Raw genomic sequence first — 19,279 nt, 5'->3', positions numbered from 1 at the left:
GGTCAAATTACAAAATCCCATTAACACTCAGAAGAGGTCGTATTTTTTTTACCAGAAATGCAGGAAAAGTGGTCAGCAGCATATGTCTGGATGCAGAAACTCTGCTGGGGAGAGGTTTGGATAGTATCAGTTGTTACATTATTGTCAACGTATTATGCGAATTTTCGTATGTTTGTCATATAAAACTAAAAGACTGAGTATAATAGCAAAAACAGTTATTTATTTTGCAACACAGCGTTCAAGTTAATTCATACAAAATCACATTTAAAACTTCTTAATATCATTCAAACAGCAGTCTCTATTAAACATCAACAAAAACAGAACATCTTTTCTATAAATTTGATATAATAATCCTCAAAGAAAAGCTACTCTTACTACTTCGCATTAAGGTAGTGTACAAAAATGTGGAAAGGTGGTGTGCAAAACATCTGCGCCACGATCTTTGCACGGCGCAACTTTCACAACATAACTTTTGTGCAACCACGAGCTGTGCGAACTTTGCACAATATTTGCGCAATTTAGACACTGTGTGCGCTTAACAGACAGAGCAAGCATATTCCGTAGCTTCGTTATTGACTAGAAATACAACTACAAGTTCTTGGTGTTTATACTAATTAGTGCTTTACACTATAAATGGTAAACTATCTGTGAATACAAACCTTATATAGATTATATAATTGATAAAGAAACTATATAAAACAATAATTGGATAAAAGAAATATCTTTCTGACGCCCGAACATTCTACTGAAAAGGGCCAAACAACGACTAACTCCCAAAACAACTGAACCAATTTACTAGTATACATGTATATTTATAAGCAACCTACAACTGGTAACTACGGAAAGCTTGTCCTAATTTTTGCACACCAGGCAATCCTGCATGCTTGGAAATTAAAAATAGAGCGAAGACCTCAAATAATCTGCGCGACGTGACCCTTCGATATTTGGTTGTCTAATTTTAGCATACAAAACAATGACAATAAGCCGAGTCAGTTAATTTTAACTCAAAGAAAGTTGTTAATATTTATGTAATTGTATGTATCCTATTAAAAATGACAGCCCAGTATATATCAACTTGAAAATGCACTATTAAATGAAAACGTCCTCTAATTACTGCAACAGTGTGAATGTTAATCAGAATGTAGAAGGGCTATTTTGAAGCCCGAAAATGTCTCTGCGTACACAATATTGTCGCATTGGTTATTCCACTTTATAATGTACTCATTGTTTCTGTAAAAACTGAATACATGTATCTAGATCTATATAAATCACTTGTGCAATATTTTTGAGTATTGGTAACAGTGCTCTTACAACTAGTATACAGTTTTCCAAAGTTTATGGGCTTATTTTCCTTTTAACAAGTTGCACTAGCCCCTCTACCATTTTTAAGACGAAGACCAACCTTGAAGTCTTATCCTTGTGTATCCTTACGCAGCTCTGGTTCTGGGATGTGTGGCCACCAATGCTGAACAAAATGCTTTCTTTGTTATGCATTTCTGTAGATAGTAGCCGAAGACGACGGAGTAGTATTCTGGTATGGATTTGATAAAGGCGAGGTATTTTCTGATAGACGTTGGTCAGTCTTGAGGTTTCTTTTCATGAATCCTAATGTAGAATTTGCCAAATTTAAAGTTGTTGGAAAAGGTAATTCAAAGACTGGGAGTTTTTCCATTTAACGGAGGACGTGGTGAAGTTTGTTGGTTATAGCCACGATGCATTGTTTTATTCGTATTACCGCACATACCCATGTAGTCGGTCACTTCTCCAGTGCCTTCAGGTCTTCCTGTTGTTGTAGATGACATTATGTGGCTTTGATACAGAGGCAGAGGAGACAGTCGGCGGCAGACAAGCAGACAGCTGATTTGACGGTGTAAGGGAGGTCATTGATATTGCTGAAGAATAAGAGGGTCCGTATACCGTTCCATGGGGGATGCCGGAATCAAATGCGACGTTGTTTGAAGCATAGCCGTCAACTAAAACCGTCATGTTTCTGTTGGTGAGAAAATTGCGTAGCCAGTTGTTTGTACAACCATCCACATCGTATGACTTCAACTTGTGGAACAGACTTTCGCGGGGCACGATGTCAAAGGCCTTGGAATAACAAGGAGTATCATGTCTCTTTGGGTCCCGATATCCAGCATGATGCGTGAGTAGGTCATATACTGTGGCGAGGAGAAGTTCGACGTGAAGCCATGGTTGAGTGGAGTTTGAACGATGTTGTGTTCTAGGTCTAATATAAGTTAACAGAAATGCTGGTCAAAGACACCGAATGTACGGGGAGACTTCACGGTCCGGGAGTCCCACGAAAGAATCAACGCTGCTGTGATAATAAAGTAGAAAACATGGAAACTCCACAGTTTTGACTCGTTTTGAAGTATATAATGTTGAGATGTCATATATCGCAAAGACATGTAAAGTGACCAAAAAGAAATCGAGCTTTGTCTTGCTGTTATTAACGAGTTGACCCATTTTCTTCAGAGGTGGCACTTGTCGTTTAGATTTAACATTACTCCTGAAGGGTTTGGTGTTTTCTTCTCAGCCTTTCTGTAAAGTGTGTTGGCTCAAGTGTAAATATAGGTCTTCCTTGTTCTTCATCCGGACTTTGGGCCAACCAATCTCGCAGTCATAGGAAAGGTGTGGTTGAGAATTAGATACTAGGATGTCCCAAGTGGCTGTATATTAACATCCTCTAAGGTGTTGTCCAGTTTATCGGGAATACCTCGTAGGACTTTATAGTATAGAACTTCGCTTAGTCCTCTAGTTTCACGCTTCTGAGTTCATCATAGTTTTAACCCTGAAATTTAGACTTAGCCTTTCGATAATGCTAAATTTTCTTTTTGCTCTTTCATTGTTACATCTGCACATATCATAATGAAACTTTACTTGAATGTGCGTTCTGCAGCTGTGTATAGCTCTGCAAAATTTCATTGAATTTAGAGTCATCCGACACCAAGTTATGTCTAAGTCTTAACTTTCAGATTTAAAATTAAAACGTTGATAAATTCGGGCCCAGGACTCAATGCCACAACTGAGGTCTAGATTGATGTACTGCTATATAAAATTCTGCTCTGTGCGAATACGACAATAAGAATGCGGATAGCTGCTGGTCTGAAATGGATGTTAGAAGCTCTTTTACGTCGGGGTGGTGGTGGTGTGTGGGGGTGGGGATGGGGATTGGGGGTTTGCATGGATACCTGTTATTTGAATGATTACTTTCAGCAAATCATTATGATTTGTCACCTTATTCTTTAAGGTATTTCCGCATTCTTATTTATGCAAGTTATGATTTTTTATTTGTAGCTATTTAACAAACAGTAATCATTGTTTTCTAGCCTTAATTATTTTCATACTCATGTTTGTTAAAAAGTCTAGCAATAAGTGTGTAATGTCTTGCTTAATAAAAAATAAAAAATAAATGTTGTAATAATTTATGTGTAATTCCAGTACACCTGTTTATATACAATTAAGTGTATTGTTTATAACCCACTACAAGGAAATTAATTACGTTAAAAACATTTTTCTGTTGTATACAATAACATAAAATTTACGACAACACGGACGTTTAGTGTGAACGTGATTTTAAGGTTACTTTCCTTCATAAGTCATTCTTAACACGTAGATTTGATAAGAAAAGGCTTATCTGATATGGGGTTAATCAGTACTAAAAATAAATCATCTAGTTTAATACTGCAGCGAATAGTGTAAATGAGCCACGACTATTGCAAATCTTGTGTCTGCCTGAGTTTCCGCCTTATGATTAATCAATAGCTCGTATTGATCGTCGGTATACTGAAGCAAGCGAATACCGGTTTCAACCGCTTTCCGATTTAACAATTAAAATACATGCTGTATAAGCAGTCAGCCGCGAGAACGCGTGGAACTATTAAAAGAAGGAAACCAGTGTTAAAAAAAAACACAGATTATCTAAAGTTCAATGGAAAATATTTAAAACGGAAAGTGTTAAGAATTGGACTATCAAATACGAAATCTCTCGGAGACACTAGCTATGACTACGGAAAAGAGCAGACAGTCAGCGAAAGAAACAGAAACTAAAGAAAATATACCTTCACCTCCAGATGGCGGGTGGGGTTGGGTTATTGTGTTCGCGGTTTTCACTGGAAACTGCCTAATGGATGGATGTGTAGGATCATACGGTATATTTTATCCGGAGCTGTTGAGAGCCTTTGAATCGGGACCAGTGATAACATCTATGGCAGGGTCTCTGTTACCAGCAGTACACATGATGTCAAGTAAGCAAAACTTAATAATATGATTATGACTAACACAGTTAAATTAACACTGACAGTAATTGGATCAACAACTCTTGTGATAAAAGCTTCTAGACCTAATCACGTTTATAAGGGGAGTTGTGGTCTGGTCATTAATGTATCGGCTTCTCAGCCGGGATCACGACCACACCTCAGATAGCGCCAGTATTGGTTTTCCAGGAAGCGGACTCGAGAGTTTCATCACAATCGAACTAAAATTTATTATGTTTAACCACAAAAAAGTTATCAGATTGAAAATTCAGAGTCTATATACCTTCTGGTATAGTAAGTCGAGTCGGTAGAGATGTTGGGGAAAAAACCTTATTTCAGCGTCTGTTGCATTTTTTTTTCATCATCTACACATCACGAGCGTTCACTGCAATAAAATTGTTATTTATAATTTATGCACAATGATAATGTTTATGTTAATACAAAACTAATCACTATTTAGTTTATACTAATTTGTTTTAGCTCAATTGCGATGAAAGCTTCAAGCTTATTGAAATTAACCACTCTCGAGTCTGCTTCCTGGAAAAACCAGTACTGGTGACATATGAGAAATCATGGTCGTGACCCCAGTGGGGCTAGAACCCACGACCGCTGGATTGAGCGGCCAACACATCCACTAGACCACCGCTCCCCTCAAAAATCAACTGTTAGGAAAAATACAACAAAGAATTAATCAAAGATAGCAACTATCTACGTTAATAAGTGGTATATTTCTACAAATGATAAAGTAGATATAAGTGTAGAAATGTAATTTAATGATAAAAGTGCAGATTGGGGAACATTTTGCAGATGAAAGTTATTATGATCATGCAGAAAATTTTGAGCCGCGCCATGAGAAAACCAACATAGTGCGTTTGCGACCAGCATGGATCCAGACGAGCCTGCGTATCCGCGCAGTCTGGTCAGGATCCACGCTGTTCGCTAACGGTTTCCCTAATTGCAATAGGCTTTGAAAGCGAACAGCATGTATCCTGACCAGACTGCGCAGATGCGCAGGCTGGTCTGGATCCATGCTGGTCGCAAACGCACTATGTTGGTTTTCTCATAGCGCGGCTAAAATAAGTATCTATTTCAGGTCCTCTGGTGGGTAGAATTAATACGAAATATGGCAGCCGACCTGTGTGTTTTGTAGGTGGGTGTATCGGTGGTTTGGGCCTGATCTTGGCATCCTTGTCTTACAACATGGCTATGTTTATGATCGGTTTTGGTGTAATACTAGGTAGGTGGATTATAGTGTGTACACGACAAATAAACATGGTTTAATTAAAATATTATTTAACTTTCTGTCTTACAGTTTCATTTTCAGCGGGATAATTAATAGAGACTTAACAATTTGAAATTAATTCAGATTCATAATAAAATTAAATCCGGTCAATGATTAAAAAGTAATAAACGTGTTAAAATTTGTAAAGATAGGCTTCATTTGCAATGTATAAGATTCTAAATTATTAAAACGAAATATAAGATTTATGTTATATTGCAAATATGTTAATTCATATGATTCCAAATCATTCAAAGAAAATTTCGTCTTTGAAGTAGGCATTAGAATTCCATGTTTTGTAGATGCAGATCACTTAATTTGGAAAAATAAAATAAAAATAAGTATAGATTGAAAAGTGTAGAGGCAAACTTAGAAATACGTGTCTTAACCGTTAGATATTTATCCTTGATTTTAAATTAATTAATATTCAAAAACTCATTTAGTCGTAACATGTACGTAGCTATCATTAGAAGATTTTGAAATTTCATGTGATGGTTATACAAAAATAGATCCTCAAAATGAACTTTAACGTGTAATCAGTCATTGACAACGCGGCCTTTGAGGAATGTGTTTTTTACGTGACATATGTTAACTACTTTGATACAACTTTTTTTCACAGGTGCGATTCAAGCAATATGACTTTTATCGAGTTTACAGCTCCCAAGTTTGGAACTAACAATCAGTGATATGAGTCATGCAAAGCATGATACTCGATCATGCAAATGGTAATAATGTAAGGTTTAGCAGACAGTAAATTGAGCATAAGTAAAACTATGTTTAATATGTATTTTATATGTGCATATCGATAAATATACAGCCACATCTGTGCTGAAGACCAAATGTAAACAGAGGCCTTTACACTGACCTACAGTCTCGTTCCAGTTTTGAACATTTGCATTATTTCTATTGTAGATACAGGCAACCTTCAAGTAAAGACGAATGGTCTGTTCTTAAATTCGTGGTCTTCATGTACTCACAGGTTTGACTGTAAAATATTTTCGAATCGACTGGCATAGTAAAACTAAAGTCATAAAATGGTATTTTATCAATTTTATAACAACTAAAATATAAATTTTCTAAGCTTTCAGTTAAATGGATGTTCAAGAAAAGAAATGTGATACTGCTGTTGATTTTTTTTCACAGCAAACATTTCTGTTTCACTGATATCTTCGAGTCTTTCAGCTATTAAATATATATTCAGTATTTTTAGTTTCAGCATTACAGCTGTTCAGATTTTCTTTCATGATTTGTTAAATGAGACAGGGCTATAGTTTCATTTTTAATACTTTACACTGCAATATCAAACATTGAAATTATGAAAACCGTTCGCATTTAGCCGGTTTAACTTAGTAATTCATGCAAGAGGAACAACCATGTGAGCTTTAAAAAAAATAGAATGGCCAAAAAATAGTTTATCAGCAACTAAAGGGTAAAGTGCAAACAAATCTCGTTTATAGAACTTTTATAAAATAATAAAATTTTGTCACTTTTCAAATGTCAAACGTTTTCTAATTAATTGTTGTGCACCAAAAAAAATATTTAACGTGTATAGTAGAGTAATTTATAATTCCCTGTCCTGTATCTGACAAAACATGAAAGGAAGAGAAAATCGATACGTTACAATTTGCAAACAACTGTTCAATATGGAATGATATTTAGGTAAATATTACACAATGCCTGCTGACTGTTACAATTTACTCACTGACACTCCCATTATGCTTACTGGTATAGTAATCATGCATGCTGGCACCTTTAACACGCTTGTTGACAATGATACCACGCTTGTTGACAATGATACCATTCTAGCTGACAATGATACCATGCGTCCTGGAAGTTACAACTTCTTTGCTGCTTAGCCCCTGATGTCTATATCATAATTTCATTTGGCAAAATGACAGTGCCGTGTACCGTATTGGAATATTTCAACATGCTATGGTCATACTGGTTAATCTGTAATGCATCCAAGAATAAAATTCACGAAGTGATCAACCAGTAAGGAAAATGTAATCAGGCACTAGGCAAAATAGGAGTAAGCATAATGTCATTTCAAAAGTATATGTCACATTTTGATAACAGGGGCGCTATGTTCAAGTGGTCGTGTTTTTTAATCCCCCGCTACAAGTGGTGGGGGGTTATAGGAATGGTCTCCGTCCTTCCGTCCGTCTGTCCGTAACACTTTCGTGTCCGCTCCATATCTCCTAAACCCCTTGAAGGATTTTCACGAAACTTTGGTCAAATGATCATCTCATCAAGACGATGTGCAGAACCCATGAGTCCACCTTGTCCGCCCAAGGTCAAGGTCACAACTCAAGGTCAAAGGTTTGAGCCTTCCATTTTGTGTCCGCTCTATATATCCTAAACCCCTTGAAGGAATTTTATAAAACTTGGGTTAAATGATCACCTCATCAAGATGATGTGCAGAACCCATTAGTCAGCCATGCCGGCTCAAGGTCAAGGTCACAACTTAGGATCAAAGGTTAGAGCCTGCCATTTTGTGTCCGTTCTATATCTCCTAAACCCCTAGAAGGATTTTCATCAACTTGGGTCAAATGATCACCTCATCAAGGCAATATGCAGAACTCATGAGTCAGCCATGCAAGCTCAAGGTCAAGGTCACAACTGAAGGTCAAAGGTTTGAGCCTTCCATTTTGTTTCTGCTCTTTATCTCCTAATTCCCTTGAAGGATTCATTTTAAACTTTGGTCAAATGATCACCTCATCAAGGCGATGTGCAGAACTCATGAGTCAGCCATGCTGGGTCAAGGTCAAGGTCACAACTCAAGGTCAAAGGTTTGAGCCTTCCATTTTGTGTCCGCTCTATATATCCTAAACCCCTTGAAGGAATTTTATAAAACTTGGGTTAAATGATCACCTCATCAAGATGATGTGCAGAACCCATTAGTCAGCCATGCCGGCTCAAGGTCAAGGTCACAACTTAGGATCAAAGGTTAGAGCCTTCCATTTTGTGTCCGTTCTATATCTCCTAAACCCCTAGAAGGATTTTCATCAACTTGGGTCAAATGATCACCTCATCAAGGCAATATGCAGAACTCATGAGTCAGCCATGCCAGCTCAAGGTCAAGGTCACAACTGAAGGTCAAAGGTTTGAGCCTTCCATTTTGTTTCTGCTCTTTATCTCCTAATTCCCTTGAAGGATTCATTTTAAACTTTGGTCAAATGATCACCTCATCAAGGCGATGTGCAGAACTCATGAGTCAGCCATGCTGGGTCAAGGTCAAGGTCACAACTCAAGGTCAAAGGTTTGAGCCTTCCATTTTGTGTCCACTCTATATCTCTTAAACCTCTTGAAGGAATTTTATAAAACTTGGTTCAAATGATCACCTCATCAAAACGATGTGCAGAACTTATGAGTCAGCCATGCCGGGTCAAGGTCATAACTTAGGGTCAAAGGTTTGAGCCTTCCATTTTGTGTCCACTCTGTATCTCCTAAACCCCTTGAAGGATTTTCATCAAACTCGGGTCAAATGATCACCCCATCAAGAACTCAATAGTCAGCCATGTCAACTCAATGTCAAGGTCACAACTCAAGGTCAAAGGTTTGAGCTCTGTGTCTCCTAAACCCCTTGAAGGATTTTTATGAAACTTGGGTTAGATAATCACCTCATCAAGACGTTGTGCAGAATTCATGAGTCAGCCATGTCAGTTCAAGGTCAAGGTCACAGCTAAAGGTCAAAGGTTTACCCTTTCACTATCCATAGCAGTGGCGGGGGATTTAGCTGTCTTTCAGACTGCCTTGTCCGTACTTTGAATAATTATTTGCTGGAAAGATTATCGAGGATATCCGAATATGTATAGAGATCTAACAATAGTTATGTAATAGGAGCGGAAAAATGTGCAGCCTGATACAGGACTCGAACCTGCGACCTTCTGCTTGCAAGTCAGATGCTGTACCAACTGAGCTAATCGGACAATCGATATCATAGACTAATTATTACATTATATACACACTGCTACATTCCTCCCTCCTTTTTTTCAAAGACAAACTCAGATTCTTTTTGACTAACCCAGCCATTGCTTCACCCTAGCTCTAGGATTCCAAGGCTAGTCACCACACTCACGGCACCAATGTAATAGGAGCGGAAAAATGTGCAGCCCGATACAGGACTCGAACCTGCGACCTTCTGCTTGCAAGTCAGATGCTCTACCAACTGAGCTAATCGGACAATCGATATCATAGACTAATTATTACATTATATACACACTGCTACAGTTACTTCCCCTTTTTGCAAATCGCCATTTGTCTTAACTTTATTTATTTTTAATGTTGGGTTTATTTACAAGTGACGTGTTATATAAATGGAAGACTTACAGTTTGAAATTCCTGAGATTTCACATATTAAACTGGCTGTTAAGGACAGAATTTTGCAGATTGCTAATGTGTCAAACTGTCATTTTGAACATGTAGAATATGAACTTGAGTCAGTGATGACTGTTTTGACACTTAGCCAAGAGATAATTAAAATCCGTTATGTATAGGATAGACAACGAGTGCCGTTGTCTACGGGATATATACAACGAGCAAAGCGAGTTGTATATATCCCGTAGACAACGGCACGAGTTGTCTATCCGACTTAGACCACGTGACATAAAAACTGCAATTATTGAAAACTCTCCCACACGTTCTATAGAAATAAGGATTAACGTGTTTTTATGAGTAATATCATCTTTGTACCGTTAGGGCTTAATTGTCAGTGGGGCACATGAAAGAATGCAGGTGTAAAAATTCAGTTTTACTCAAATACCGGATTTACTAAGATTTAACGTTCATTAACACTTTGAGTCATTTATTTGCAATCACAAAATTAATGCTAAACAGTTAAATATGGATTTCTCAAAAATACTCAAAATTGGACTGCATGCTGAACAGTTAGTTTTTGTGAGGAGTTTGCATGTTGGCGAAACACGATGACAGATACGTTGATTCGTTGATTCATGAAGATAGCCAGGTTATTTATTTATTTATTTAGTTAGTTATTTTTTTATTTTTTTACTTTGTTTATCAGGATATAGTTAGTGCGTAGATACTCGTAGGACTACGAATACCTTTTACTATATCGTGCTCTTCTTGTAAGAATGATGTAGTTGTTTTACTTTCTAACTGGGCCAAGTTGTTCGAAACTTTAACGGGCTGTAATTTAGTTTAGTTTATTTTATACTAATTTGTTTTAGCTCGATTGTGATGAAAGCTTTAACTGTTTAAGCTTATTGTAACCACTCTCGAGTCCGTTTCCTATGAAAACTAGTACTGGGGTCATATGAGAAGTCATTGTCGTGACCCCAATGATGCTCGAACCCACGACCACTGCATTAAGCTGTTAAACTAACCGCCTGTTAATTCCTATTTATGATACTAGTCTTGGTGGGTGGGAAACACTAGTATGATGTTTTAATTTTACTGTAAAGATGGTTTAGTGTTTATAATCCTTAACAAGTACATTTGATTTTCTAAGTTTTCTAAACTGTCGAAATCTACTACCGTTAACGCAATCGCCTGTAAAAGTTTCAAACAACTGGATCCAGTTCATTGCAAATGTGAGGATCGTGCTGACATGTCTTTTTTATAACAAGTGAACATAAAAAGTTACAACTGCTGGAAACGTTTCAGTGAATGTGTAAATTACGTTTTTACCCAGTTGGTTCTACACTACAAATATGTAGTTTATTGTAATTCCATTTTATTGATATCTAATAACATGGGGTCATTTTTACGATATTAATATTTAGACGTTGTCAACTGAATTTACCTCCATGTCAGTCTTATTTTTTATCCCATTGATAACTGTTGAGAATATTGCAAGGTCATTTAACTCCGGCGTTAGCCTGTATTGTTAGATGGTAAATTGACACGAAATTCACGCGTTTTTTGCCCAAGTTTCCCCCGATATATATACAACGCTACTGTTGTATATGAAATATAGACGGGTACAAGTCTGCTTTGCGATTGGCTATTTACGGATTATCGTGGTCTAAAGGCCGGATATTCCCGTTATCTTTCGTGAAAACTGCGAACTTTCGCCCCCTGGTATCAAAATCTGACGTGCAATGTTGCACTTTGCATTATGCTTACTTTCAACTTGCTTAGTGGCTGATTGCATCTTTCATATTGTGTGGTCACATCGTGTATTTTCTTCTGTGAGCATTGTAACTGTGCAATGTTGCTTATATACAGTCCCGGCATGTTGAAATATTCCAATACGGTACACGGCACTGTCATTTTGCCAAATGAAATTATGATATAGACATCAGGGTCTAAGCAGCAAAGTAGTTGTAACTTCCAGCACGCATAGTATCATTGTCAGCAAGAATGGTATCATTGTCAATAAGTGTGGTATCATTGTCAACAAGCGTGTTAAAGGTGCCAGCATGCATGATTACTATACCAGTAAGCACAATGGGAGTGTCAGTGAGTAAATTGTAACAGTCAGCAGGCTTTGTGTAATATTTACCTAAATATCATTCCATAGTTCAAGATACAGATACATGAGTTTGAAGTTTCAAAGGGCAGTTGAATAAGCAATTTATATAGATCTATTTCTATTTTTTTTTTCTTTCAAAATATTTTGTATAATCCAGTGCTGGTCAAACCTCAAACTCCTGTAAAACAAGTCTGTGGAATGGAAATATATAATTTTGGTTATGTTCAAACTTATTCTTTTTCCATTTTTCCATTTCGAAGTTGTTCTTTTTTCAGGTATTGGTATTAGTATGAACTTCCTACCAGGTCATGTGATCACAAATAATTACTTCGACAAGAAGCGTGGCATTGCCGGGGGTATTGTCTGCTCTGGTGCTGGCTTTGGAATATTTATCTTGGCACCAGTTTTACAGCTTTTGCTAGAGGAGTATGGTTGGAGAGGGACCATGCTGATAACAGCCGGTATATTTATGCAGTTATGTGCTTGTTCAACTTTGCTGAGACCGTTATGTACAAGGAAGAAAATATCAGATAAGGTATTGAAAGAGTCAGACAAAACTGAAAGCAACGAGTATGTTCTAATGATATCAAATGATGTCGATGAATGTCACACACTAAAAGACACAGAAGTAAAAAGTGATATTATACATTTGAAATGCTTTGAATATCATACTCAAACGCAGCTGAAAACAGATATCGAAGAAAACCTCGACTGTTTCGAGCAAAGTCAACACCATCCATTGAGAAGAATTACAATGAGGGACAGATGTGCCAGTGATGACACACTAGCAGTTAAACATAAACTAGCGAGACAAGATCTAGGTATAAAATACACCATTAAATCACTACAGGACATTCCAAGTGACAAATACACTATAAAAATGGAAGAATTTCTAAGAAATTCACAGTTTATACATCCAGTCGTAGCACTTGCACAAAGCCAACAATTTTCCGATGAAATTGACTCCTGTATAGTCTCAGAACATGGAAGCGAACAAGTTATACGAAAAACATCGCTTCTTTGTAAAACTACACCTTGTGACATGTCAATACTTAGGAACAAAACATTTATTCCAATATTACTGGGTGGAGTGCTTATACAGATGGGTCAGTTTATACCAAACATGTTTATACCAGAATACTGCTTCAGTATCGGATTAGACGGTACACAAATGTCAGTTATAATGGCTATTTATGGTACGTTTATGTATATTTTATATATGCATTGAGACATAAACTTTATAATCTGTTCAAGAGTTTTTATCGACAAATGATAGTTTGTTATAGAGTTTTGATTCTACTTAAGTGCAAATATCCATGATTCACCATTTCCTTTTTTTTTCTCCATGAAAGAAACATTCATTTTAAAATTAAACAAAGCTTAATTTAACGTCTTTTAAAACTAAACATGCTACGTCAGCCGGGGGTAATAAGGCATTTCAAGTTCAACAACTGTCCCATACAAAACAAACATATTGGTGGAGAGTTATGATCCGTTTGTTTTCATTACAGGTGCTGTGAATATATTCGGTCGCCTCTCTGCTGGATGTTTAGCTAATATTGACCGTATTGACGCATTATGGTTATGCAATGTGGGCGTGTTCATATGCGGTATAGGCTGCATAGTGTTTTTTCTGTGCACCACTTTTGAATCATTATGCATCTTTGCCATAGGCATGGGCTACTTTATAGGTATATTAGTATTGGTTTATCACTTATACATCAAAATCGTGCATTTGAAATAATATAACTCAAGGATTAAGGAAATAAAAACAATCTGATGAAAATTTAAAACACCTGTAAAATGAAAATGCACTTTGTTTTCGAATACCCTGATTAAATTTGTTATCAATTACTCGACCTGACAGAATAACTTAACTTACTCACCTGACAAAACTGGTTAAAATATTATTGAATTATTTTGGATATTTTCAGGATATTTCCCGCCTTTACAAATTATGGTTATAGTGGAGTGCCTTGGAATTGATAAACTGACATCATCTTTGGGTCTCCTACAAATGGCAAAAGGACCTGCGGCTTTGTTTGGACCTCCTTTAGCGGGTACGTTTGTTTCGATACTGAACTTACTTTTGAAATATTTCTTTTTATGCATGCGCTAATAGCGTTTTCTCATGGCACTTTTTGGGTTGTTTTCTTAACATTCTTTCTTCGAAAAAGTAGCTGCATCATTTCGTATTCATTTGGTGATGATGCGATTATATCATGTACTTAATTTTCTAAACTTTACACTTAGTTATCCCGAAATATCTCTCATCAGAACAATGTCTTAGCTGCGAAGGTACGAATGTACGTTTGGAGGATTTGGTCTTGCAGTATGTTTTCACATGACCTTCAGTTTCTCAGAAAATTTGATATAACTAAAGAAGTAATTTATTACATTACTTCAAATTCCTATATAACATATGACATGCTTTCTACGCATTTATTATTGAGGATGAAACAAATACGAAAACTTGTGTCTTTTTAACTAGTCATCCAATATGTACTGTTTCTGTATTGGCAAACTGTAACAGTATAATAATTTAATTTAATGAATAAATTCTGTATTAAACAAAATTTTGCAATCTTATATATTGTTTGTGTTTACAACTTATTTCTGTTCGAAAATATAATAGCCGATGCAGTCTTAATTCCCCCCAAGTTGAATAAAGTTATAAAATGAGCCGTACCATGAGAAAACCAACATAGTGGGTTTGCGACCAGCATGGATCCAGACCAGCCTGCGCATCCGCGCAGTCTGGTCAGGATCCATGCTGTTCGCTAACAGTTTCTCTAATTCCAATAGGCTTTGAAAGCGAACAGCATGGATCCTGACCAGACTGCGCGGATGCGCAGGCTGGTCTGGATCCATGCTGGTCGCAAACCCACTATGTTGGTTTTCTCATGGCACGGCTCAAATGGTAATCGTTTAACTGATACATACTTCAGCTTGTCATGTCAATATCAGCAGATAGATGGATTTGATTTGTTATGTAAATGACTATGCTACATGTGCTTCGTCTTGCCATGTAAATTTATCGTGCTGATGTATGAACCTTTCACCAAATATTTCCCATTACTATATAGCATCTCTTTTTGCACCAAAAAAAAAAAACACAATAAGATAAACATGTATAGGTGATTTTCGGTACAATATATTACTTATTCAATTTCAGGTTTGGTTTACCAGTACAGTCAGAACTATGCTATGTCCCTTGGATTTGCTGGGATATTGTTTCTACTGGCAGCAGGGATTCAGTCAATTGTCCCTCTCGCAAACATTTGCTGTAAAGACAGAGAAACAAAGACATTGAACACAGATGTAGAAATACTTGTCAGCTAGTAATTTTTCATTGAAACGCGAGATGACGCGAGATGTCGCAGCCATATGAGAGATATCTTTCGTTTGAAAAACGCTTACCGCATGAACGTATATTATGTGGGAAGACTTGATTCAACTCAATAATGGGTATTAAGTCAGTGACGGTTTTTTTAGATATATTGTTATCCTACAACAAAGTTACATAATAGGTTTGAAAAAACGAGTGCTTTGAAATTTACAATGAATGTATGACACTTTCTAGATTGGATAAAGATACTAGTGGTAAAATAATAACGAAATCTAGAAATGCTCCAAATATTAAAACGTTTTCATACAGTAAACCAAGCGCAGTTCAGCACTTAGTCTAGTCGGTTTACGTGTGGACAACTGGTCAGCGGCCATATGCTTGTATTAATGTCGCTTGCCTGTTACAATACGCAAACAGTTTAAATACAAGAAGTTCGAAATTTAAGTGTAGAATGTATGGAGTCATACGTACGTTCATTTGGCGCATGGATGATGCTGCTTGATGTAGTTTTGTTTCTGGTGTGAAAGTAGAACAGTTTGAGTGTTATTGTATCATCTTTCGAAACAGAATTTCATTGATAATAGAAAAAATCGACCAAAGACCATATGACTCAATAAAGTTGAAATGGGAGATCAATCAGTGCATGTTTTGCATTGCTGATGACTTCAGCGGAAGTAAGATGATTTAGACAGAATTTTTAGTCAGCTGATACGAAATGACTAAATTGTTAAGTGCCAAACTCCTCACATGGTGTATCCACAAGTATCTTACTAATTTCACCACTTCCATGACATCAAACCTGACACTTCAAATTAAGATGGTTCGATATTTCGACATGATTGTCCAAAGTTGCACTGTCTCATGGCGAAATAAATATTCCCTTCACCGATGTCTTGTTTTTCTCCATACAATATTGTTGACTATCAGGATTGGCTCATTGCAGGCTCCGTTCAAAAAAAAAAAAGTAGAAAAAAAAGAAAAACAACACACAAAGTCGAATTTCATTCGAGTTAGGATGATTCGAACACAATACTTTTGTTCGAACTCGTCGTTCGGGTAACCCCAAAATCCCATTGTTGTATATTGTTTCTTGTTTGTTTTGGGTTTAACGCCGTTTTTCAGTATATTGTTTCAGTTTCTCGAAGTACCGATAACTCGAACAAAGTTTGTCGTTCCCGTCTAGTTTGAGCGAACGAAGTTATGAATATGTATGTATAGATGTATACAGTTAGCAAATCGAACGATTTAAGAGCATGATGTCAGCAAATGTAGAGTTTTTACACTTTCAGTTTGATGGAAAAGAGAGGCAGGTGTTAGTTTTGCAATCGAAAATTGTGAACTATGTCATATCCATTTTCACTATTTTGTTCTTGACTAAAATAGTATACGTAAGACTTTTGTTGTTTATGTTCTATGATTTTTAAGTGCTACTTGAGATGGTGGCATATTTCTGCCACGAGATAGCTAGGTAGCTATCGCGATACCGAAGCAAACGTAGAGATCTTACATTGCTAACAGAAACTTTCAGTTTGATAGAAAAGAGACACAGCTGTTAGTTTTGCAGTCAAAAATTGTGAACTACGTCATATCTATTATCACTATTGTTAATTTGTTGTTGACTAAAATAATATGTAAGATTTTGTTGTTTATGTTCTATGATTTTTAAGTGCTAGATGAGATGATGGCATATTTCTGCCACGAGATAGCTAGGTAGCTATAAATATCTAAATAGTCGAACGTTTCCTGGACATATTATTGCGATAATTTACATTATTATCTCGATACGTTGTGCCCGCAGTTCGATTATGTTTGCGGGAAAATGCAAAAGTTAGCCGGAAAGAATAGAATAATATTGTGATAGATACCAAGCATCTCGTGACAGTTTCAAGCATTACCGCGAAATTTTGCGCTTAACAATTTCATTTATAAATGAAATATCTAGAAAACATTATTTCTTGCAAAAATGCACACATTTCCAGGAAAGTTTACAATAATATTGCATTAGTTACCTAGCTATCTCGTGGCAGAAATATGCCACCATAGGTTGAGTTCCACTGTTTTAAGAGTTACTTGTTAATGGAAATATTTTCTTGAGGAAAATGCTTATTGAAGAGTAAATTTTTCCTGATTATTCCCTTTTCTTTCCTTTTTGCATCACAATTATATTATTCCAAAATTTCGTCGCAATCAAAGCATTGACGCGACTGGTGTGGCGGTGTTTGGTACCGTGACCATAATTGTGCCTCAGTGCTTTCTCGTTGACAGCTGGAGTGAAGCAGAGAGTACACAAATGTTATAAATACCATGTCACATGTACAACAAACAATTATACAAAAACTATCACAGGACAAATTTTATCTTTAAAAAAAACAACAAATAGAACGTTAACTATAAAAATTAAATCAAATTCATCACGTCAATTTCATTTGGTCTAATTTTGCTTTTGTTTGGATTTAACGTCACATCGGCATATGAGCCTTTTTCCGACTGGTGGAGGAGGAAGACCCTCCGAGCATTATTTCATCAAGAGAGGGCACCTGGGAAGATCTACCGACCTTCTTTAAGTCTGCTGGATTGTTTTCTCACATGAGAGAATTCTGCATCTTAGAAGTGGTTTTGAACCAAGATCAGTGCGGAGTATATGAGTTAAAGTCAGCGATTTTAACACATGTCATCATTATAAATACCGTCCATAAACTTGAACTGTGCCACTGATGTTTCAGATCCGTTTAATAAGAAAGCAAGCACCAAAATATTCAAACAATTGTTACTAATAAATGGTAAACAAAAACACGCGTACCTCTAAGTTGAAACTTAAGAACTTTAAACGTTCAGCTTGAATGCAGGCAGTTATGTAACCATGTGCTGAGTGTCTTATCATCTGTAGTCCTTATGAAACTTATAGTCTGTTTAAATGCAGATAGGTACGTTGTACTACTTTACTAGTATCATTTGGGTAATTCATCTACGATATTGATGAATAGATTTATTTTATCAATGGACCGTATATAACAAGGAATGACAGCAGCCATTAGCAAGACGCAAAATCATCAGCCATTTTAAAAGAAAAAAAGAATAAATTTATTAATGACTGATAATATCATCATTTCGTTGGCCGATGAGTTAGCGTCCGACCATATACGTCTGTCATACCCACTTCAACTAAATTATCAGTATAAATGAAAACTACAACACAGTTTAGTGGGAAAAGGCCGCGACTTTATTCAAAGATTTCTCATGGCAACTGGCAAGGTGAGATATAATGTATAAAACGCACATACTATACAAACAGCTAAAGATGTATATTGAAAATAACCTAATTTCATTTGCCCCAGCGACACTGCAAAGGTACAAACAAAAAACATTAAGTAAATAAGATAAAATTTGAATCAATCGAAACAACAATTATCCCCAGCGATGGCTGCAAAAGTGGGAAAAAACTAACTGTACATAAAATTACTAGATAACAAAAGTATCTTTCTTATAACAGAAAACAGTAATCAACAATTTTACATTCTGATAATAGAAAAGCTAGCATACGATATCAAAATGTTAATGTTATTCAAATATGTACAAATGCTATACGAGATGCCGTCATAACTCATATCAATTAATATGCATCTCACAATCGAATCTGTATATTAAATAATACAGTTAAAGCCGCTACATTTTGTCACGCTGAACAAATTCGATTGTATATTTCTCAAACGGAATACGAGCCGCCCACGAAAAACCCCCTCCCCGATTTTTACTAGGACAGGAGGAAACGTGTTTCCGGAGCCAGTGTATAACACATTGAAATGCTCAAACTATTCCTCGAAATACTGTAAAACGGAACGAATTCAAGCATGCTAAAAATATATATCAATTCTCTATGATTATCTTTTTTCTGTAACTATTTCGTATAATTGCCATGCCTAACTTTGAAAACTTGTGGGAGCAGAAGAACACCAAAG

The 19,279-nt window shown here is 36.4% G+C and overlaps 1 protein-coding gene across 3 annotated transcripts; it reads left to right on the top strand.

Annotated features, from left to right (window-relative positions):
* Nucleotides 1-3,575: 3,575 nt before the first annotated feature.
* Nucleotides 3,576-17,454, top strand: LOC123526893 (monocarboxylate transporter 13-like). 3 transcript variants are annotated; one of them, XM_045306146.2, is made up of 6 exons: nucleotides 3,582-4,250; nucleotides 5,353-5,496; nucleotides 12,250-13,170; nucleotides 13,486-13,665; nucleotides 13,909-14,034; nucleotides 15,150-17,454. In XM_045306146.2, the coding sequence occupies exons 1-6, from the start codon at nucleotides 4,007-4,009 to the stop codon at nucleotides 15,314-15,316; spliced, it is 1,782 nt and encodes a 593-aa protein (XP_045162081.2). In that variant the 5' UTR covers nucleotides 3,582-4,006; the 3' UTR covers nucleotides 15,317-17,454. The 3 variants fall into 3 exon arrangements, with proteins under 3 accessions (XP_045162088.2, XP_045162081.2, XP_045162096.2); XM_045306161.2 differs by lacking the exon at nucleotides 3,582-4,250 and adding an exon at nucleotides 6,158-6,263 and having other exon boundaries at nucleotides 5,358-5,496; XM_045306153.2 differs by lacking the exon at nucleotides 13,486-13,665 and having other exon boundaries at nucleotides 3,576-4,250.
* The last annotated feature ends 1,825 nt before the right edge of the window (nucleotides 17,455-19,279 follow it).

Source organism: Mercenaria mercenaria, chromosome 1, assembly GCF_021730395.1.
Source record: "Mercenaria mercenaria strain notata chromosome 1, MADL_Memer_1, whole genome shotgun sequence".
Classification (NCBI taxonomy): Eukaryota; Metazoa; Mollusca; class Bivalvia; order Venerida; family Veneridae; genus Mercenaria; species Mercenaria mercenaria.
The sequence above is the reverse complement of the archived record's forward strand: the minus strand, read 5'-3'. Positions and strand labels throughout refer to the sequence as shown.

What these genes read in the sequence shown, in the direction of transcription:
- LOC123526893 (XM_045306146.2), top strand. Translation starts at nt 4,007, where the DNA reads ATGACTACGGAAAAGAGCAGACAGTCAGCGAAAGAAACAGAAACTAAA. An exon ending in AGGCATGGGCTACTTTATAG is followed by an intron (nt 13,666 to 13,908) that starts GTATATTAGTAT and finishes GGATATTTTCAG; the next exon opens with GATATTTCCCGCCTTTACAA. An exon ending in GTTTGGACCTCCTTTAGCGG is followed by an intron (nt 14,035 to 15,149) that starts GTACGTTTGTTT and finishes ATTCAATTTCAG; the next exon opens with GTTTGGTTTACCAGTACAGT.